The sequence below is a fragment of the Astatotilapia calliptera genome, chromosome 6, assembly GCF_964374335.1.
Source record: "Astatotilapia calliptera chromosome 6, fAstCal68.1, whole genome shotgun sequence".
NCBI classification, from domain to species: domain Eukaryota; kingdom Metazoa; phylum Chordata; class Actinopteri; order Cichliformes; family Cichlidae; genus Astatotilapia; species Astatotilapia calliptera.
In genome coordinates this window covers 25768225-25791615 of record NC_137427.1, presented here as the reverse complement: position 1 = coordinate 25791615, position 23391 = coordinate 25768225, and the positions used below count along the sequence as shown (strand labels likewise).

The 23391-nt window shown below is 40.6% G+C and overlaps 1 protein-coding gene across 7 annotated transcripts in view; it reads left to right on the top strand.

The window, feature by feature from the left end:
* inpp4b (inositol polyphosphate-4-phosphatase type II B) overlaps positions 1–23391 on the top strand; it is a 182331-nt gene that overhangs the window by 77216 nt on the left and 81724 nt on the right. For 6 of the 7 annotated variants that reach the window (XM_026171319.2, XM_026171316.2, XM_026171320.2 and 3 more), the window contains one exon: positions 427–506. In XM_026171319.2, coding sequence (XP_026027104.2) covers positions 427–506 — 80 coding nt within the window. Of the gene's footprint in view, positions 1–307; positions 327–426; positions 507–23391 lie in introns of those variants that run through there. The other variant, XM_080302997.1, reaches the window with a different exon arrangement.

Sequence of the window (23391 nt, the reverse complement as noted above, 5' to 3'; positions counted from 1 at the left end):
GTCACATGCAGGTGCAGGACTGTAGGTGTGAGTAGACGTGCACGTATCTGGCCATTCCTGTTAAGGAAGGAGGGAACGTGCGCGTAGCCTAGAAATGTGGAGCGTCTCTCTTCGTTACCGATGGGCTCGTCCCCTACCTCTCTCTCCATGACCCAGTTCTCGTGTGCTGACACCCTGTGTTCATACTGTGCCTGCAGCAAACACATGTTGTCGGAGCAGAGAAAGGAAAGAAAGCGGATTAAAGGGAGACAAAAAAGGAACTTGTTTTCAGAAGTTTCAGAATTGTACTTGGCAAATGGCTTGTGCTTGTTGCTATCACCTCTATGGTGCGACCAAAAGAGGAGTTCGGTTGTTTTTTTTAATTGTTTAACTCTTTACCTGATACTTCATTTACGGGCTTCTTTCTTCTTTGTCCTGTATTTACAGAGCAGCTTCCTGGGTAGTGCCACATTTTCAGTTGGAGATCTTCTGAGGGCAAAAGATGAACGACTGACCTTGAGCCTCAGGTAAGGGCATGTTTCCGTCCCGCTCGCTGCTGGACCGTATCCCTCAAACCTAAACTCAGACTTGTGTGCATCTTCTCTTGAAACTTAGCTGGCAAAGGAAATCCATCCACAAGAGCAATTTTTAGGAGAGCTCTGAAAGTTGCCAGGGCTTTTTTTTCAGGGACGATTTGTTAGCAAGTGAGAATAAAGTAGTGCTCTAATCATCTTTGTTTTTTTGTGGAAAATTGAAGTGGAAATAACTGATTTTTTTTTCCTAAGAGGCTTTTAAATGAAAAAATGACAAGAAATTCCAGTGTGATGTCCGTAAGAATAAATATATAGCATCTTTCCCCCACACGAATAACACTTCTATGTTTGAACATTAGATTCTGAAAGTCAGTGGACGTTGCAGGGCACACGCTTACTTAAAGGGTTGTGAGGATATAATCAGTAATTTCACCACAAAGAAGATCGCTTCTTTGCCTTTTAGGGGGGCACATTGTCTCATCGCAAGCAACAGATAAGCTTTGGTCCTGAGCATTATTAATGCTGTTCCCTTCTTACAAACTGCTTGACATGACTATTAAGAGCTAGCGCGGAGATATGTAAATAAATAGCTGGCGCAGTTTGAAAGCCATAAAATTGCGTTTTACTGTTCGGTTTGATGATTTCACCCAAGGGGAACCTAAATATTCTGTTTGGGAGAAGATTACAAAGGAGCATTTGAAATGAACATCTGCTGATTGTTTCAGGCACAGAGCGAGGATAGCGTTAGCTCGATGTGCAAACTGAATGCAGTCTTTGTGTCGGTTTCACAGGAAACTGAGCTCGAGTAATGTGGAATCTCTGATGCCACTCAGATCAGGTGGACACCAGTTGCACACCTACATATTGCAGTTGTGCACTTGATTCATTTTTTTTTTTACGTTTGCAAATTAAAAACAGGAGGATTTGTAATTATTTTTTGCTTCTTCTGTTCCATCTGCTGCAATAACACGCAACCCAACCTGCTCATCTTTACCAACATGGCCCTGAGTTTGAAGCGCTAACATGTCCACAGGTTTAGCTGACATTTAAAGAAGAAATTGCACGTGAAGACACATAAACAGACCCATCGCTAATGCTGAATGTCGCAAGGCTTTTCTAAACCATCAGAGCAGTGAAATTTTTTTCTCGCTAATAACTACTCGGTGACGATCGGTGATAATAATCTCCTGCTGACATTGCTTTATCTGTCCAGCTACCACTTCTGCAAAGGAAGGTGACTTATAAGGTGTTGCTCAGTAAAGTGTTACTCAGCGACGCTGCACATTTTAACCCTATCATAGCGAAGTGAATCCTTTTTGATACATGAGTTTTTGTCAGTTATTGAGACTAATACATTATCATTAAAAAGTAATGCAAACAAAAGGAAATTGCACACTAATTAAATGTCAGATGTAGCAAATATGACAGCTGGCAATTATTTTGTAGTTCAGTCTTTACATTGTTAACATAAATTTCATCATCTGGTATACTGCCTTGTAGCAGCTAAATTTGAAATGCCTGCTTTTATGTGGCTCCTTTTGAAACATGGACTAGGATTAAGCATCTAATTTCCACAGTAACCTGTGACCGACCCACCGTACCTTTGGAGCCTCAAGTCCAAAGCACGTCCACAGAAATCCAGCTTGAAACAAAGATTCTGCTCTGAACACGCGTCTTGATTATAACAACCACGATGAGGCTGTTTCTGACTGAACCAGTACTAGTGGGTGTGCGGACAGACGTAATCGTTATTTCAGTGCCCACAAAGACGGTCCTTTGATAGGTAAAGTAATCACAGATGGTGGTCTTGAGTGTGCAAGCCATATTGCAAAAGATACATGGAGAAGGGTGAAGGTCATGAGCGTTACCATGGAAACCGGAGACAAGTTCCCAAGTAGTGAAACCCAGTAGGTCAGTGCGCAGATATATTTGTATCTTCCTAAAATGCTCACACACGTGTATTTGTTCTTGCTTTGTTCTACGTCCTTGAGTCCATGGATCACGATCACAAAACCGTCACATTCCGCTTTTGTTCTGAAGGTCCGCTGAACACGCACAGTGCCTTATGGCTTTTCTTCCTCTTATGCAACCAGTGCGTTTGATTTAATAGTCAGGACGCTCTGCCTCCACCTGTTAACTGTTAAGATGAATCCGTCTCCTGTTTGTATTGTCAGGCTGAATTTCCCTTTTCCGTCACGCTCACAGTTGTGTTTGAAAGTACACCCCTTCGGCAATCTACTCTTTTTATTTCCTTCTTCTTTTTTCGAATTTCTTTTGTTATGCTTTTCATTTCCTGTAGGTGATCCCAGGTCACAGGGTATAATTGTATCTTGCACGATTGACTATATGAGCTGCAGAGAAGAGAGATTACGGGCCCCCTTTCTCCGTCTGTGGGCATTTGTGTTTGTGCATGCACACATTTTTGCACAGGTTGTTCTGAACAGCAGAGTATTGTCATTTCACTGCTCTGTAGTTGTACCACATTGTTGGGTTTCTTCTTTTTTTTTCTGTTTGGCATAGTGGGTTTTATTTCTGAGGATAACATGAAGCCACCACAAAGCATTTTTAAAAAAATCCAAAATCAACAATGGCCTGCCTATTCAAGGCCTGCTGTTACTGTGCTATCTTTATCACTGCTGCTACACCTTTATCCACCTGCACAAGCTGAATTCAGCTTGTTCAGCTATATTCTCTGAGGCGGCGTTGCCCGAGACTCTGAAAAGGGGTCAGAAAACTGAGTTCTGCACACAAATCATATTGATTTTTTTTTAACTTTCATCTTTGCTTTTCCTTTTTTTCTTTTGTGTTAGGGGTTAATTTGACTTTTTCAGGGTTTTGGTAATTTCTTCTTAGGTGAAACTTCAGAAAACCTTTCGCTGAACGATGTAAATACACTAACCAGCATGCTTTCAAGCCAAATAACTCGGCAAGAAAAAGCACACAGCACACTGTACTGTAATACAGTGTTCTGCTTGACAAGAACAATCCAAGTATTCATTCCATTTTTAAGTAGCTTAAAGTAAACTTGTGGCGCACTAAACAATGTCTGTTACCACATTAAAAATGTTTCCTACAGAAACGCACACATGGAGTCATTATGTCACAAAGAGCTCTTGCTGGTGTGGCGTTGGAGCCCAGAGGTGTTACACTGACACCCTGCGATGCATGTGTAAGCCATCCAGACACACCAAGGAGAGTGCCTTTTATTTGATATGCTGTTTGCATGTTGGTTCATGCAGCGAGAAAACATTTCAGAGATGAGGAGCTTTTCGTGAGTATGCATGATTCATCCTGGGCTGTTTGACCTGGTGAAGAGTCTGTGATTCACAGAGCGGGGCACGAAGTCTGCGACACTGATGTGAGGCAGGAACGCGATTCATTCTGCCCATTACAGGAAACAGATGCTTCATTTAAACGGCGTCCTAATGCCCACTCAGTCGGTTGTTGCAGAAAGTCAGTTAATTTGAGCTGCTTCGCTCGGAGGAGAGAAAAAGGGAGCGCTTTATCTCGACGAGGCAAGGATTGATTCCCTTCAGTGAGTCTCAAAACCAACATGACTTTGACCAACTTCGCTTCATAAGCTCTGGGTTTATATTGGTGCTGAGCATAATGCATGTGGAGCTGAAATTGTTGGTTTTTTTTGCCCAGGTTCACTCTGTTACAAGGCTGTCCACCTCAGAGCTCGCTCCTCATTCCCACAAATTCTTTGCATCCCGGCTCCTCTCTCAGGTCTCACGCTCGCTTTCATGTGCGGCTGGTTAGGATGTTTGTCACGGATTGTTTTTGTTTTTCCGTAAGGTGCAACCGGTTTGATTTAGGTCACTTTTTCCTTCTTTTTTTTTTTCTTTATTTATGAAACTTCCTGTCAGCTTCGTGTCGAATGAGCGCGCCTGTTGGATACGAGGACTCGGCCCGTGTGAAGATCTTTCTCTTTTTGTTGACACCAGAAGCCGCTGAAGTGATGATGAGAAAAATCTTCCCTTCCTGCAGCCTCTCAAAATGACCAAAAAGGAAACACATACAGAGGCCCATCAGACACTCAGCGGCGTACAGACAGACGCACGCTCGCACATGTCTTTAAAGAAAACACAGTTGGGCAAACAACACCAGAAAAGGTAGTTAGAGTTTGAAGTTTGCACCTTTTATTAATCAAAGTTTCTGTTTAAAGGGAATTATTGATGACATAGGTTGCTCGGCACATAAATCCCGCTCTAGTTTGCCTGGTGGTAATTTTTGTAACCCACCTGCAACATCTATCTGAAAAGATTTCTTTTTAAAACAACCTCATGTTAAATATCTTCTCTCAAGGTTTCCATCTCTTTGGTATTCTTAGAAGAAGATGGAAATAGAGGTAATCAAGGCTAGAGTTTGGAAGCTGAAAACAAGGGTCATGAGATATCTGTATGCCGTCGTGTGCACATGGCTGCCTGGTCATGTGTATTTGTCTTTCAATCTATATTGCATCAAAGCAGCACGGCTTACGTTTTCCTGCCTGAGGTTATACCTCTGAAAACTCACATAACTCCTCACAGCCCGCACCGCTTGCTGTGAAACACGAACGGCATTATATCCAGTGTTTTAAGATGCATTTGTCGAATTCTTGGCATGCTTGTTCATTTTCCATAATGTATGTTCGCTGCGCAATGCGGGATGCAGTAATGTTTTTGCCACTTAGAGGCGGCAGAACAAGCTGTAAACACAATATTGACAAATTACCACCGTGTGCATTTAGGCAATGTGTTAGTTATTAGTTTTAGCAGCTTATTTGCACATTCAGGCACTGCAGAGAAATTTTTAGCACATTTTAATATGCGCCCTCGGTTTCCGTCTGGCTCACGAACATCCAGTGTTACGTCACGTGTCATTTATACTCAGTTGTTGCTCGGTTTTGGGTTACAACCAAAAGAAATACCGGTATTGTTTTCTTGAACTGACTGCCAGATTCCTTTATGACCTTTACCCACACAGAATGTGGAGCCACTACAATAACTAATCACCATCATGTTTGAGTTCTTAATTACCTGCTGATTGCAAACAGAGATGCATTGATTGCATACCTCTGATATTTATCAGAACAGCTCACCATGTAAAATTACTACATGGTGAGCTGTTTACCGGCGGTTTATCCGTGAAATGCCATTGGGCGTTTAGCCTTGTTCGTTCGGACTCAGTGGACACATTCGTCGGCTTGTATTCTCGCTCTATCACATCTCTGCAAGCTCTGTAGACATTTAATTTGAAAAAATAACTGGATAACAATTGCTAAGTAACTACTAGCTGTACTTGTTTGTCCCTTCAGTGTAAAGTTCATCTCAGACAGATTGTATGTAGCCTGGTTTCAGCAGGGATGAACAATGAAGCCACTGTACAAGAGGAGCTGCAAAGATGTCAGTGCTGCAGAGGTCTCTCAATAATGCATGTTATATATACACAGAGGAAGAAAGATGATTATTGCATAAACATGCAATTGCCCAATTAGTGACAGAGTCTTCATACTGTTATTTCAGCAATAGTTTGGCCCTTGCTCTTGTTCTGTTGCCCTCTCAGTCTCTCACACTGTAGTTCCCCTTTTGCACTTCTTGTTATCACTAAAACTTTATGCACTCAGTAGGAGAGGCACTCTCTGACCCAGTTCTAGAGCACAGTTTGAGATTTGATTTTGATAAGAATTTGTATGCTTGTGTTAGTGTGTGCGTGCCTGTGTGTACGTGTGTATTGGAGATTTACCATGGCGAGGCTACATTATCACAGACCAGTGCTTTTGCTGCCTGGCTTCATGGCTTATTCATCCATTCCCATTAGATAGGGCCTTTCTTTATTGTCCCACCAGCACCAGTTTAGCCTGCTATCATTATAATATCATTTTACCACCCCAGAGTCCTTTGTATTATGCTGTCCCAATTCTCATGCTTTTCCACAGACAGCCAACTCTCCTTTACACTGTATCCCCCGTGGCTGATTGTATCGGAGCCTGACCTAAGAGTCTAAAGATCAACTGTCTGATCCAGTTATACTGGAGAAAAATTGTGGCTCTTGCTGGAGCCGTGAGTATGGTCACACTCGTGCGTGTCTGCTTTTGTATTTTTCACACGTTAATCTTGCCCTCCTTTGTTGCACACACCCACATATATGCTGTCACTCTCTTAGCATCGGCATGAGATGCTCAGCTCCAAACTGATGAATATTCATCTATTTTTAAAAATGTAAATGGAATCGAATGAGGTGTGTGATTTTTTTTCCTACCGTAAAAATGTCTTTATTTATGGCTTCTTTGTTTTATCAGTGCAGCAGTGAATGGAAGAACATATGTACTGAAGCGGTTAGAGGAGACTAAAGGACACTTAAGGCTATGGCATTTGAGTGAACGGCTGGTGGGAAATGTTTTATCTGTAGTCTGCACATGGAGAGGAAAAGAACTGTTGGAAGCAAGTTGGTGTGTGTGTGTGATGAATCATCCAGGAATGCGTTTAATGTATCACCTCATGCGCACACAAACACAGACTGTATGTTCTAGTTAATATTATTAACACGCAGAAGATATTTAAAGGTGGGTGGGGGCAATTTGGGGCTAAAATAAATGCACACAAGACTTCCTCATTTTTACTCCTTCAACACTAAAGCTGGTTTATTCGCTGCACATTGTTCTGCATAATATGTGAGCTCCCCCAGGAATTAGGGCTCATGGGCTGAATATGAGAATAATAAACTCGGCTAGTGCAGCTCAGCAGCATTATAATGCAACTGAGTGAAAAACTGTTAAATATGTATATAAAGTTTACACGGGAGTCTGTGCAGTCCCCTGAACTCAACCAAGTACAGGTTTACTGCTTCCACAGGAAAGAGGAGGCTGATCAAAAGCACTTGAATAATCGATCATCAACTAGTGTGAGCGCCTCTGTAAAAGCACAAGTTGTAGTAGTTTACTGGTCTGTACGATTCAGGTGTGTGTTGAATGAAGCAGTCTTCCTAGGACTTGATGTCCCATTTAATTCAACCCAAGGTCAGGCCATGCAGCGTTTAGAAGAACCCAAGTGCTACAGGCGTCAGCCACCATGTTAAAAGTTCATGAGAGTGCAATGAGAAAAAAAGACTGAACAAGTAAGGCTTGTTTTGAAGTACAGCTCATGTGTGCAAAGTTGCATCTGAACAAACCACAAAAACAATGACGAGACGAGCAGACAAGACCAAAGTGGAGACGTGTGGCCACAATACACAGCAACCTGTTTGTTGAAAACCAGCAAGCAGCAAAAACGCCTCATACCAAAATGTCAAAGGTAGTCATTGAGGGTTGGTCTTGCATTTGGTTTGCAGCCATATGACCTGAGCACCTTGCAGTTATTGAGTCGACCTCTGTCAAACAGTCTAAAGCGACGATCGTAGTTAGGTCATAAAATAGGATAATGATCCAAGCACAGCAGAAACTCTACAACAGAATGGCTAAAAATCAAAGAATGAAGGTGTTGCAACAGTCAAAGTGTGGACCTCAGCCTGACCAAAACGCTGTGGTTGACCTTAAGAGAACTGTGCATAAATAAATACCCACAAGCCTCAATGAAGCAATCTTGTGAAGAAGAGAGGGCCAAAATTTCTCAAGAGCCATGTGTGAGACTGATTAAGTCATTCAAAAAATGATTAACTTAGCTAATTGCTACTAAAGGTGCTTCTTCAAGCTGCACTTAGTTTTTCACAGGACTGCATAGAATCCTGTGAAAAACAGGAAAATATTTTTTTCACCTTGCTTTAATTATTCGGTCATGACTTATTAACAATGCCCATAAAGTGTAACGGTACATCAGGGATACCCTAAGCTTACTATAGAGCTCTTAGGCTAAAATTGATATTGAACAAGGCAATCGTGTTGTGGTAGCTCAAGGTCAGTCATTCCTCAGGTTCTTCCTGTACATCATGTCTTTGCAACATAACACTAATAGGTGAAAGAAAAGGAAAAATTAGATGCGGCGTGAAGAGCCAAAGATGGAGGAGAGAGATTTAATAAGTCTGGCCCAATGTGGTTCTGAGGCATGCTAGGGGCACAGCTCATGCCAAGAAATAATGGGATAATAATGAAGACAATATGGTGGGAAGAAGAGGCGAAGACAGTAAGTACATAAAATCATGTCTGGCAGGTTTCTGTTTGTTTTTTTTAATGCCATCCTCTTTTCTTTTTTCTTTTTTTTGCCTTAAATTGTAGTGTGCAATAATTCAAACCCCCTGCTGGGGCACTGAACACAGAGCTATGCAATCTGCCCCTTTGCTCCATCTCCGATGTTTCACACATGCCTCGGAGGACATTCTTGTCTGCCTTCCATTATAATAACTTTGGCAATTTGAATGCATATAATGTCTTTAAAAAAATCAAATGTTTCACCCATTGAAATAATGCTGTATGCTGCTTCCTAAACAATATAAGATTAGGGCTGTGCGATATGACCAAAATCTCATATCCCGATATAAGACATCTATCCTCCCAATAACGATATAAATCACAAAAATTTTGTACGTGGAGTCGGGTGTTTTAACCGATGCATGAAACGATAAATTTTTAGACATAAGTTGTAACGGCCGCCGTTTTCTTTGTGAGCATTTATTACGCGACGTGCTGCAGGGAAAAGCCTGTTCTAACGTTTGAGTCTAAGGTTTATTTTTTAGCAACTGACGGCTCTTTTTTGCTTCTCATCTGTAAACTCTCTGCATACTCGTTCACGTGATTCAGTTTATTTTGAAAAGTCTCAACAGGATCTTGAGCTTTATTGTGAAAGGTGTATGTGGAAAATAAACAAGCGGACATGCGATGGTTTTACCGTTGTTGTTGCTAACCACAACGCATAAAAACAGGCGCTTGTCCGTCAGTAGTGTGGTTATATTAAATATAAGAGAAAGAGAGAACTTTAAGAAATTAATATAGCCACTACAGTGACCATCAAAACAATGAAAAAATATTGCCGTAAACAGTTTATTTTGCGACACCACAAAACAAACGATAGACGTTTTTATATCGTCATCCGATATAAATCGTTATATCGAACAGCCCTATATAAGATTATAGACTGAATAAATGTACACCTTATAAATGTGTCAAATTAAAAATAACACACAACACTACCACTATGTGTAATATACATGTGTATTTCCATTCAAGTGATGTTGAGTGTAAGTGCACACGCATGTATAAGTTCTCACCCCAACCCGTTGTGGTAGATGGACCCCCCCCCCTCCCGAGCCTGGTTCTGCTGCTGGAGGTTCCTTCCTTGTAAAAGGGAGTTTTTCCTTCCCACTGTCGCCAAAGCCCTTGCTTACAGGGAGTCATATGATTGTTGGGGTTTTCTCTGTTGTGTTATTGTAGGTTCTACCTGTATAAATAAAATTGAAATTGAAATGTTGCGTGATACACTCTGGAAATCCCGTTTCAGATCTTTCCTTCCAAGAGCGTCCTTGAATGTGATACTGCATGATTAAATATAATTGTTAATTAATTATATAATAATTAAATGATTAAGTAAGCACAAGGGTTGCACGTGTACAAAAGCCCTACTTATCAGGACGACTTTTGACTTTTGCCATCCAGCTTCATTTATAAAGCCCTGCACATCCACACGGTTGTTATTCTGTTATTCTGGATAATAACGTCTCTGCTCAAGGTAGGGCTAGGAAGAGCTACACCAGTGTTTACATGATATCACGAAGTGATAAGTCACGGTACAGAGATGTAAACTCTAATGAGCCAAAGTAATTAATATGTATGGGTGAATAATACCTGGGAAATGGCCTTTTAGCTATATTATAATAAGCAGGATTTTATTTGGATTCCCAGACTGTACAAATCCCTCAACTCGTATGTTTAAAACATGTTTCGTCCATCGTTGCGCTCCTGTTGCCAAGATAACGCTGCTGCCGGATTTGTTTTGGTGTCTGATTCCTCTAACCTTGGGAAATCTCTAGAGTCACCAGCTCATCACCGTAACAAGCGTCTCAACAAACAAGGGTAACACACATCTGTTGGACTTGTGTTTGTCCAATCATGCATGCTGCATATCCACTGTGACATGTATCTTCCATTAGCATAACAAGAAGCTCGTGTTGACTCATAATGTTGACACTGTTTGTAGTAAACTGCGAGTTAGGCTACACTGCGGGGATGTACTGCTCGGGTGCTTTTCTATTGTTTTGTTCACCCACATTTACATAAGTGGCCACTCAGGTCTGGACACAAAAAGAGTCGGGATATGAGCGTGGATTTGTTGTTTTAGGCAAACGTGTAATCCCACAAATACAGAAACACAAACACACCACAATGGCTAGTGGATATGTGTCCAAATCCTCCATTTAATAGTCTCTATGTTTTTATGATGAAGGCTGACTGTAACTTTGCAAAGTCTAAACTGAGCCTAGCTGCTGTAGGTCAAGGTCAAATATTTATCTGGTAGCCTTAATCCAGTAAGAGTAAACTACACATTTTATTTATGTACAGTGGGTTGTTTTCTTTTAATTTTCACTTGTGAGAAAGAGGGTGAGAGGGAAAGCTATAAGTTAATTGTAAAGAAAGACATATAAATATATTGTATATATGTGTGGATGTGTGTGTGTAGGGCTGGGGGGTTGGACTGGGGGTTCTTTGCCTATCTCCCTTTTGTGTACATGAAAGAAAGGAAGCACAGAGAATCTATTATTACTATTGTATACAGACCACTGTTTGCATAAATGTCTCATTTCTATGCTGCTCCATCTGAAGTTATATATTTCTGGGAGACGTATAACACCATGCCCAGTGTCTTTTGAACACACTGGGAAGAAGCCTAGGCAGAATGATAACGCCCTGCCCGGTCTATATCAATGACCTGTGTCAATACTGCTCTTAAATCCCTTTCATTTACAGCGAATGGGGAAGCAAGCTGTGTGCTGCCTGCCATTACTGTATCTGAAAGCTAGTTTTTGATAGCAGAGTTATGGCTGACCTTTCTTAGCGTGCTTTTTCATACAGACTTGTAGTATCTTGGGGAGAGTTATCCTGAGACTGACTGTTGTTATGACCTCAGTCTGCTTCTTAGAGTGTGTGACTGTAAATACTGCATTTTTCTTTTTTGAGTGTGTTAAATGTGACTTTATTGAGCTTTAAATTGGAATCCCGGTGGTCCAGTGACCATGTTGGAATGGCTGAAAAGCATTTTTAATTCTTCTGTGGAAATTTTAATTGGTTTCATAGTGTTTGTAAAGTTTAGCTTATTTCATATTCCATTTTTATTCTGTACCATCTGTTTAATGTTTGTTCTTTGTTAAGCATAGCGCACTTTCCCAGCATTCATTTTAATACGATGTGACATGCGCTGATTAAATGTGTTTGCCACCGGCAGAGCTTTTTGCAAACAGTATCTGGCTGTGAGCTTTTTGGCTTTTTCATGAACTGAAAGCCAGAAAGACTATCAATAAAACCCATATACAATCTTTACCATCATATATTGCACATGTTTTTTTACTCTTGAGAGTCACGTGAACAAAACGAGTGGTCAAATGCAATCAGTGCTCTGTCGCTAAGCAACTCCCTAAACCCAGTGAGATGCGAATTAACACATTTGCCTCATTCAAAACAGAAACTGATATTTGTTGATGAACACTTTCATTGTTCACTTATGCTGCACTTTGAACAGCCAGCAGTGAGTTAAACAGAAAATGAATACCTGAAAGAATTTATAGAGACCAGGGAGAGGACATCAGATGAGTGGTGGCTCTGTACTGAAACCTGAACAAACAGCACCTTCTCATTCTAGGTCATCAATGATCTCATAGATATTTGCAAGGTGTCTTTATCAGTGTCATGACACAGCTCATCTGGTCATGGCAATAGTGAGACTAGTTTAAACTCTCAAATTACCATACTTTTCCTTTGTTTGTCATTTGTGTGTCTCTGAAACACAACACAACAGGAGAGGACTTTGAGGGGACGGTACACCTGCTGCTTGGTTTATGGTTTTTTGTCAGACTCGGGGAGCATGCTGTTAGTTTGTGTGGAGCCTTTCCCCTCATTGCCGGGTTTCAAAAATGGCGATTTTCATTTTTGCGAAGGTGTCTCATCAAGTGACACCACTGACTGGCCAATCAGATGCATGCAGTCTGCTGATGTCACATTTACGCATAATCTCAGATCGCTTGGAACTTCGTCCAAGCAGATGTTAAAAATGGTACCTGGTACGACGTGCTACCACCGAATGGAAAATCGCAAGTGTGCTCTATATTGTCAAAGTGCCATATATTGATTAAAATATCAAAACGCATTTGACCTCAAAGTCAACATATCGGTCTGAAGGTCAAAGTGATAATAATGCTACACAGACCTATGAAAGTATGTTTCCTACTGCTGTTGTTGGCACTGACAACATCTAGGGATGTAGGAGATGATATATGGTGAGTCTAAATAATTTAGTTAACTTTACGTTACTTTGGACCTCTGATCTCTTTTTCAAGGTTACATAAGGTTAAACTTTCAGAAAATGCTTGCCAGTTCTGCCAGTTATTAAAATAAGGGCTTCACTAGAGCAAGTAGTGCATTTGTTTGTACTGCACTGCAAGCTTCTTAAAGTATGTTTAAAAAGAACAGAGAAGCTAAATTAATATATAAAAAATGCAGTTCTATTCTTTCAAAGTAAAAACTGCCCAGAAAGTGAGCAGCTTTGTACTTTCAGAGTTTATTTTGTTGGATTTTTTGTTATTTTTGGATGTGTGTGTGTTTTGTTATAACTTTGACTGTTTTTCATTTTTATATATCTTTTGGTCGGGCAGCACTGTGGTTAGCACTGTTGCATCACAGCAAGAAGGTCCTGAGTTCAATTCCAGCATCAGGCTGGGATGTTTGGAGTTTGCATGTTCTCCCCATGTTTGCGTCGGTTCACTCTGGGTACTCCGCCTTCCTCCCACAGTCCAAAGAGATGCAGTTTGTGGGGATAGGTTAACTGGAAACTCTAAATTGCCCAAGTGTGAATGGTTGTGAAAAGGATAAGCAGTAGAAAATGAATGGATGGATATCTTTTGGTCCTTATTTCACTTATAGTCAGTTTCCTATATTTCCCACTTGTCAAGAAGCAGCCTTGGTTCACCTATGATCCCTTACCTGGAAGCAGCTTAATATGATTACACTACTACAGCTCATCAAATCTAAATAACAGAGATACTTGACCTCCAAACCTGTTGTTTAGTAAAAAACAGTCTGTGTTAAAGTTCACTTCAGCTTTTCCCAGATTTAAATCCAGTCACGCAATATGCAGATGAAGTTGGCATAGCTGGTTTGCTTAGTCATGAGCACCTTCTGGCCTAGCTAACGCATGAAGGTTAATTCTTGACACATACTTTTGTGTTTAACAATCATGCCTAATAATGAAAATAATTGTGGGATGTGGGTTTTCAGATTTGAGTTGAGATCGTTTAATCAAAAGTTATAATTTGGACTGAGTGGCTTTTCTCTAAAAGTCACATCTCACCATTGTTGGTTTAAAATAATATACTAAGGAAGTTTTACTTTAGTCATTTGTGTTATTTCAACTAAATATTGTGCACTAAAAAAGTCACTCCTAAGAAACTGACTGCAGTTTATCTTAAAATATTGAAACAACTCAATGAAAAGCCACTGAGTTAACCACACAATATTTTCCTTAAATAACACAAATGACTCCTAACACAGGTGTATAAAACACGTTGACATAACTTTTTAAGTAAATCCAAAATGAAATAAAAAAAGTTTTTCTTGAGTGTCACGGGATTGTAGCAGAGCTGTGAAGTGAGCAATCAAAAGTCACAATCATCACTGCCGTGCCGAGAGAGGCACCACTGCATCCTCGTCTAAAGCACCTTTTTCAAACTAGTCTAAGAGATGTTAGACACGCCAGAAGAGAGCAAAAACCCTGCAGCTTGTTGCTGTTTATTCTGCTTTACCACCATATGCCAGTTGCAAAGATGAAGCATCGCTAAAGGCTGATGGAACAAATGCCAACACAGGGCACCACTCTTGAGAATCAAACCCAGCTTCACTATTGTCTCCATTCTGCCTCTGTTGCTTTAACTTCACCCCTGCAAAGTCCCCATGGATTACGAGTCTTTCGAGTGCCTTAACCTACATCCCTGCGTGCTTCACTCACCCGTTCCCATCTGTCATCCTGTATGTGTGTGTGTGTGTGTGTGTGTGTGTGTGTGTGTGTGTGTGTGTGTGTGTGTGTGTGTGTGTGTGTGTGTGTGAAGAAAAGTGTGGGTGTGCAGGTGTATTTACGTTGTTTTACCACCTTAAACACTCTGCAGAGCCAAGACCTTCCTACCACGTCCCCTATTCAATTCCCTTGCTAGTAAGAGTCAATGGAGCACAAAACACCTATCATTTACTGCCTACCTGTGTCAACATGCCACTGGCACCACCCTCAAGCAACAGTATCTCTTACACTCCATCTGCTTTCCTGTAGCTTACACGCACTCACGATCCTCCCTCCTCTCTAACACACACATGCACAGTGCTGTTTGCATACAGCATCCCCTTCAACCCCTCATTCAAAGCTATATAAGGCTTGTTGTTGCTCCTCTTCCCAGAGGCTGTTATATCAATAGTATAGTCCTTATGGCTTACTTCTAGTAGGGTTCCCAGGACCCTGACATGGAGCACACTGGCGTAAACCTGTTTCAGATTTCCAGTTAACGGTTTGGTAATGATGTAGAAAGAACCAATTCTGTGCCAAGCAGAGCGAGGGATTGCTCTTTTGCCGTTTCTCCTTGTCTCTCTGTGCACAATTTGTATGCATGCATTTCTGGCGTTACCGCTGTCTAATGTTGATGCCCGGGGCTTTGATGCCTTTAAGAGTGTCACCAAGGTCACAAACAGCAGATGTATTGATCAAATGACTTGCATAATCTATTTATCAAGCTACCGGTGCTGTTTTGCAAGTGCCGTTTGGCTCCTTGAAGACATATGTCTTAAAAGACTGTTTCCAAATCACTCAGCCGATGAAAATAGGATAGTAGAAAAGAGATCAAATGCGTGTTGTCAGGATGTGAGATGTCCAAATCCGTCAGACTGGACACTAAAAAGACTTTAACCCGTCTGCTCTCCAGTACAAAGTCTGTGTAATATCAGAATGTCCGACTGAGTCCATGTGTGAGTGTTTCCAGTCAGATAATGCATCTGACATGTGCAGTCTCCTGCTGCCTGACACATGGAAACACAGTCCTACTGAGCATCAGTTTAAATTCTTGATGTTTGGGTTCAACTGATTCCAAAAATGACATATTTTTATGGTTATTAAGTATTGCTTGTTAATTTGAATATGAAAGCATGAAAAAGAATGCCTCTAATATACATATATGCATCCATCCATTCTCTTCCACGTATACAATTCAGGGTTGCGGGGAGGGTGAAGTCTATTCCAGCTACAAACCAATTGTTTAAAATTATAACAATGAATAATAAAGTATTTATTAAAAGTTAGTTAGTTATGAGGGGAAATTTAAAAAAAAATAAGACTGAAGATCATTTTTAGTTTTAAATCTGCTCAGGAGTGAAATTGATTTTAGCCTTTTCTGAATGAAATATCGGTCTTTGTCCCAAGGAAGAGGAAGAGCATTTCTTCTCTTCTTTGTCCGGTCTTTCTTTGATCTAAAGGGTCATTAAGAGCTTCCATGTCTGGGCTGTTAAATTGATTACCATGTCAAAGCGGGGCCTTTCGCTGTGTTTGGGAGGTTTAGTTTCTTATCTGGTCAGCATCCATCCTGACACCTTGAAGGTGAAGTAAGAAGGCCCTTCTGGCACTTTCGTCTTCGTGAGTCTGGCGTTCTCACGTGTTCAAGATGATTCTGTTGGTTTTATGCTGACTTTTGAGTGAACGAAAAGGTGAAACGTTGAGCGTCAGCCGAGTGCTTTAGAAGATATGGAAATCGCTTCCCATTATGCTGTTATTGTATTTATCAGAATGTCCCTGCCGCTGATGTCCTACAGTGTCAAGTGTATTGCTTGAACTAATATTAGCCCGTGTTGTCAAATAATATCAAATCTCCCCAGTGCCATCAGCACCCGTTATCAGTATGTTTAGCGCTGGCCTTAAACAAATCATTTGTTTGGCTTTCTGTACTAGATGTGAGACGATGATAAGTTGTGCTTCTGCACAGTAGCACATTTATCAAAACTAATGAAATGAATAATCAAACCAGCATGGACATCACTTTTTGTGAACTGATTAAGTTGTTTAAAATGTGAAGAATAAATAAAATCTTTTGCTCTGATTTTTTGGCACTTACAGTTTGTCTCTGTTAAAAATTTTGGACCTTTTTTTGTAGTTTTCGATTTGATTTTATGTTTCATGCACAATGAGGAAAGTTACAAAACAGCACCAACCTTTCCACGATGGAGACATGCTTATGGGTCAACAAGGCTGCTGTGTCAAGAAAATTTTAGGTCATTTGCAGGGACAGATTGATAGTTTGAGCTCCTTAACTCCAGAGAATTACACTTTCTTCAAAGTTAATATAAAGCTACAGCCAGCAGCGAGACTCCTGAAGTCATCATACAGTGACTCCAAGAAGTTGTCCCGCCCAGTCCTTGACTCAATCCAGCACACAACCACATCATGATGGTTTCACACAACCAAGAAATAGCATGTTACTTACAGAGTTTTAGAGGCACTGTTCAAACATTTGTTGCATTTGGACAGAGCTGAGGTTGCTGTACCAGCCTGTATGCTAAGCTAAAGACCTCTCTACTCTTATTTAACAGAACACCTAAGGAAACAAGCTTAATAACACTCAAATCACACAAACATTAACACCTCTATCCATCGTCCTCTGTCCTCCAGTTGATTGTGTGCGTATCCTCTCAAAACTGTTGGTCAGCTTCTTTTTATTTGAGATCAAAGGAGTCTGTTTTCCCCCAGGTTTATATCACTTTGTTGAAAAAGAAGTGAATATGTCATTACATTCGAAATGTGACTATGAGATTTTTTTAGATCCATTTGTCACAATTCAACACTTGCTGTTTATTGCGCTTTGCAAATGTAGCGTGATAGCTGGGTTTGACCTCTTACCACTTATGAGCTGATGGTGCTCCACTTACTGAATAAGTGGCTATGAAGGTCATCTGAGCATACAGGGCACTGCACCAGAGGCGGAGCCAGACATTTGAAACACCCGGGGCTTAGCCCAAAGAGTAGTATGCATGTGGGATTTTTTTTTTTTTTTTTTTTTGGGGGGGGGGGGGGGGTGTAGAAATGACTGAAAGACTAATAGGCTCTGTTCAAAAAAGAATGACTTCATATAGGGAAAAATATATATCACATGTGCAGGACACCTTAAACTAGTTTTTTAATTAAGCAGCAAGGCAGAACAAGGTCAGGGCTGTATCAAGACACGAGGACTAAACCCCAATTCAACCAGACCCAGAACTGATCCAGAATTAAAACAGGACTACAACAGTTCAAAATCAGGACTACTGAGGACTTAACCAAGACAGAACCAGAATCAGAACTAGATGATAGCACTAAAAATCATCATAGACCTGCACTACATTTATTTTTTTAATTCTACCAAAGTCCACTATTTAGATTGAGAAAAGTTTATATAATTATTTAGCCTTGTTGTGCAAACAAGCCTGCAGAACTTAATAAATACAGAATTTGAAAAATAACAAACCTAAAAAGAAACACTAGGTACGAGATACATGAGTACCTATGATACGGTGATACTTTTGGTAAACAACCATTTGACTAACATGTGTGTCTCACCTGCTCTTGTTCATCTGTTCTGTCCTCGTTCTCCTCTCTCTCCCTCTCTGTGCTGACAATCATCAAATATACAGTTGAAACCAGATATTTACTCTTCAGATAAAAACACTTTTTTAATTGTAACATCAAATCAGACTAAATGTTTATTTTTTTAGATTGATAAATATAAAAAACATATTTGTTAACTTTAAGAGTAAAGAGAGAAACTATCTGTATTTCTTAATTGCAAATGGCACCAAATTGTATTCAAACTTGAGCCACATTTATGGAGCTCCACAGTTCTTTTCCTGGTGTTTTGGTTGATATCTCTTGATTTTCCCATGTTAAAGAAACAGGCTCTGTGTTTTGCCTTATATGCATCCACAGGTGTGCCACCAATTTACTCACATGCACTCTACTAACCTATCAGAAGCTTCTTCAGCTCAGAATGGAATCGTCTGGAGTTTTCTTATTAATTAACAATAAATTTAGTGTACATGTACTCCTAAATTTGATGAAAGTGATAAAAATAGCTCTGTCTCTCTTTATTCTGAAATTTAACTAATTCAAAATATATTTCAATATTTATCTAAAACAAAAATTTACTCTAAATTGATGTTGTACAGTAAAAATGTTTTATGTTTTCTCCCTAAAGTGTATGTAAATATCTGGTTACAAATGTGAATATCCTGCTGTGTACTGAAATCCCTCTTGTTTTGCATAGAAATATACTGAACAACATACAAAGCATAATATATAAAATAACATTTACCTGAGTTTTTTCTTTGAAAGAACCCTCGAATGTCCATTCTTATGTTTCAGTACATAACTGAAACCGATTTAGTCGGGGAGGGTAAGAACTGAAAATATGAAATAAACACACGTAAGCTAAGACTCTAAAAAAAATAGCATTTGTTCGGCTTTTCATTTTGCCATTTGTTGATTCACTTGAAGAGCAAGTAACGTAATATTGGTCAAGTGATCAGTTTCATATCAATCTTTCGTGATGCACCGTCATATTTACATTATTTGTACGGTACGAATGATTTGCTTTGGTACCTGCTCAAACTTAAGCTCTCCTTAGTATGGCTGGCTCCGTCTCTCCAACAGCGCACTCACGGGCAGCAGCTGCCCCGCCCCCTCGCTCAGTCGCTTAGTGCCTGAGCTTGGATCATACCAATATCAGGGGGGGATTCACGCACAGTCGTAAATTCCCACAGTGTGCACTATGTGCTTCGAATATTGTGTGTACTTTTTGTTTTATACAGTTGTCAGCCAGGCATCTAGCTATGAAAAAATTACACTCCAAAATACCCCGGGCTTCTGACAAAACAACCCGGGCTTAAGCCCCGTAAGCCACCCCCCCGCTCCGCCCCTGCACTGCACTACCTGCCCACTTCCACTCAACCGTCCTCTCTACCAAATTGTCATTGATCTGCGTTTAGCTTTTCTGTGACTTAACATCGAATACATGCCAGACACACAGCTGACTGACTGGAACTGTTTATAAGAACGTTCACGTCTTAATTGTGACAACATGCTCGTAGTAGACGCAAAATAGAGTTGAAAGCAGGCAGCACATAATGGATATGTGTGCTTCTGTTTGTTGGGTGAGGTGAGGAAATAAGCAAATACAATATTTCTGCCTGTGATTGACACTCAGTGATTGCTCCTTCCTGTTCATATCTGGTCTTAAATTCCATTTTTATTGTTTGGCACATAAAAACTCATTTCTACTTAAGGATAGATTAGTTTTTTCTATAAACATAAGGATTTGCAAAAGCGCGTTGGAAGAATTATTGGTGTTTCGTGCTCGCGGTCTCCTTCGAACAATTTCAGTGTCGAGGGACAAAATCCACTGTCCTTGTTCAAAATGCATTATAAGAAATCTTTAGAAGTCTGAATGAGGAAAATTGAGTGTCCTCAAAAAGGGTGCAAAATTCCTCCCTTGTGTTGCTGTCCCTCTGCTGCGGCTCTGCTGCCCATGAAGCCGCAAAGAGAGAATGTACTTTGGAAACTACTTGCTAAATCTATCTAGCTCACACTTGTGAAGGTTAAGATGCACCACAGAATGCATTTTTGCCCAGAACAAAGGCTGTGGATCGTCCCACGTCAGTGACAATGAAATAGCAGCGTGGGAGTTTTTTTTTTCACTGAAAAGTTTTTGGCAATCAATAATTCTTTCATGTACATATTGGTGGGTCAATGTTGTCTCAAGGGAGACTTAAAATGTGAGTCTATCTTTAGATTAAAGATATCCTCGGGGTGGGAATAGCCAGTAATGCCATTATGGTGCGTGTTTTTCATTTTGTGCTGACACATACTGCTGGGCTTAGCATCAATCCCAGTGTGTTCTTTTAAATGTGATTAAAGCGCATGGTCTCACAGTTTTGTTTATTTTGATGTTTTTTTGTTCTTTCGGTTTCTGCACGCAGTGGAAGTCTGTCAGCTTTTGTCTTTTTCAAGATTATTTTTGGGAGATTTATGCCTTTATTTGGAGTCTGTGAAGAGAAACAGAAAATAAAGGGAAGGAGAGGAGGGGAATCCATCCATCTGTTTATCTGTAGTTGGGGGTGGTGGTGGTGGGAGGCTAAGAAGGGTCTATTCCAGGGTGTCCTCCAAGCTGGGCATGCCCAGAAAACCTCCAGAGGAAGGCACCCAGGAGAAGTCCTGATGCTTGAACCATCTCAGCTGGCTATTTTTGACGCAAAGGAGCAGCAACTCTGAACCCCCATGATGTCTGAGCTCCTCACCTTGAGCCCAAGGAAACTATTTTCAGGTGCCTTATTCAGTCATTTACTACCTAGAATTCACTAGTTTTGGCAGCAAACTGAAGTAATTTAGTAATAATAGTAAGAAGACGAAGCAACAGTGGTAGTGTTGAAAACAGTGGACTTGTCGGTGCAAAATGTGCATGAGGGTGGAGGTGGATGAGTGTTTTAAAGCAAAGAAAAACAACATGAAGGAACCATGAAGAGAAGCTCGGAGGTCATGACACAGCAGCCAGGCAGGAGACCTAGTGAAGTGTCAGCAACAGCTTTATAGTCTGGGAACATCTGCCTCAGGTCTTCCCATTTGGTACTGACAATCTCTGCCCTGCCCACCAGGTACCTGAAACACATCCAGCGGAAATCAGAGTTGAGAGAAAAAGGTGGGGGGTTGTCACAGCTGGAACATCGATTGACTGGCAAATGAAAAACTTCACCTTCTGACTTAACTCTTTTTCACCAAAACGATCCAGAACACCCGCGTTACTGCCGCTGTTGCTGCATCGATCCGCCCGTCCATCTGAAGCTTCATTATGCTGCAACTCATGAACAAAATGCCAAGATACTTAAATTCCTTCGCTCGGGGCATCGTCTCATCCTCTACCCAGAGGGAGCAGTCCACCGTTTTCAGGCGGCAGTAGCAGAATGATGCAGCAAATTGTCTGGCTGAAGAAGGAACTCGGTGCTAAGTGTGATTTGCGACCATTTGGTGTCTTTCTAAAAAATAAAAATTACATCACCCCAAGTCTGTCAGTTTCTTGATGTGTTCTCACATAAACTTCCAGACAGCAGATGTGCTTTAGGGTGTTAAATTCTGTTGAGATAATGCCTCGGCTGGTGGCAATAGTACTTTGTACGCTTAATAGTTTAACTAGTTTACACTGAAGCGTCCCTATAAGCCTTTACTGTAGGGAAATGACCATAATTTGATCTGCTCTAAGGTTTCTTTAGAAACAGAGCTGTAGATATTTACTAAATACTACACTGGCCCATGAATTAATCATTGAGTTTCCTGTGCTTTTCTGATAAACGCTTTCCTATCAAATCGCTTGCAGCTAAAGTTTTTCAAATTCAGTTAAACGTATAGCAATTGTCCCACAACAGTCATTAAGTGCCTACTTGTCAGCCGGAGTCTGGATTGATGTGACTGGCTGAAGAAATGGCATCCATTCTGGATATTTTTCCCCACCTTGCTTCTTCTGTAAAAATAGCTTATCCCAGATGGTTTCTGACAGCAGTTAAGCACTAACATAAAGTAAATGTAGTGTGAAGACAGTTCTCATCATGCAAGAATAGTAGTGTGTGTGTGTGTGTGTGTGTGTGTGTGTGTGTGTGTGTGTGTGTGTGTGTGTGTGTGTGTGTGCGTGCGTGCGTGTGTGTGTGTGTGTGTGTGTGCGTGCGTGCGTGCGTGCGCGTGTGTGTGTGTGTATGTGTGTGTGTGTGTGTGTGTGAGAACTGGAACAAATAGGATGTGTTAAAACTCACAAATTGTCTGCAAGTATCAATCTTCCGCTGACGTAGCTCCTGTTCTGCTTACTACAGATGTATTGCATCCGACAAACAGATTAGTTTTCTACTTCAGAATTTTACAGTTTGATCTCATTGATGTATTCCAGTTAATCGGCTTGTTTTCAATAAATGTTTGCCTGCTTCGCCTTTCAAGTTTAAAAAAAACATCCTGAGCCCGAGAGCCGTTAAAATATCCTTAATTCTAACACAGAACTGAATTTTTACAATGGACACAGAGGGTGTTTTACATTAATTTTTCATTCAGACTGAATATATTGCGCATGGTGTAAGTCTCCTTCATCAAGTGAAAACCAGGGCAGTTTTTTTTTCTCAGGGAATAAATTTCAAGTGGTCCAGACATGCCAGAGAGAGTGTGCTCAGTGTAAGTGTCCCCTGGTGATTCTGTCCAGCTCTATGAACAATGCCTGCAGTAGAGTCTTATTGATTGAGTCAGTTCCCCAGTTACAAAATGCCCAATTACTCCGAATCACATGATTGTGTCATTTATCCCTAATGAAAAAAAAAAATCAGCATTAGAACTATGACTTCTAAAGCTGGCATTCTCCATTATTACTGTCTCATGTCCTAACATCTGTCCTTAGTAAAAACTAGCCAGGGCTATATTTAGCCACCGGTCCAGCTTTATATAGGTCAAGAATCCCATCCACACTTCCATTCCTTCACAACAAGGCTGTAGCACATTTGTTGCTGTTGTAGGATCCTTTTTGTATTTTTCTGACTACTTCTATTAACATTCAGCTTTAAGGTGTCCTCAAGAGCTCTTAAAAATGTCTTCTTTTGGCAAAACACAAATAGTTATTTGCGCGTTCTGGTGGGTAATTTAGTTTCTCACTGTTAAAGCAAAACCCCTTGCAAGAGTAAAAGCCA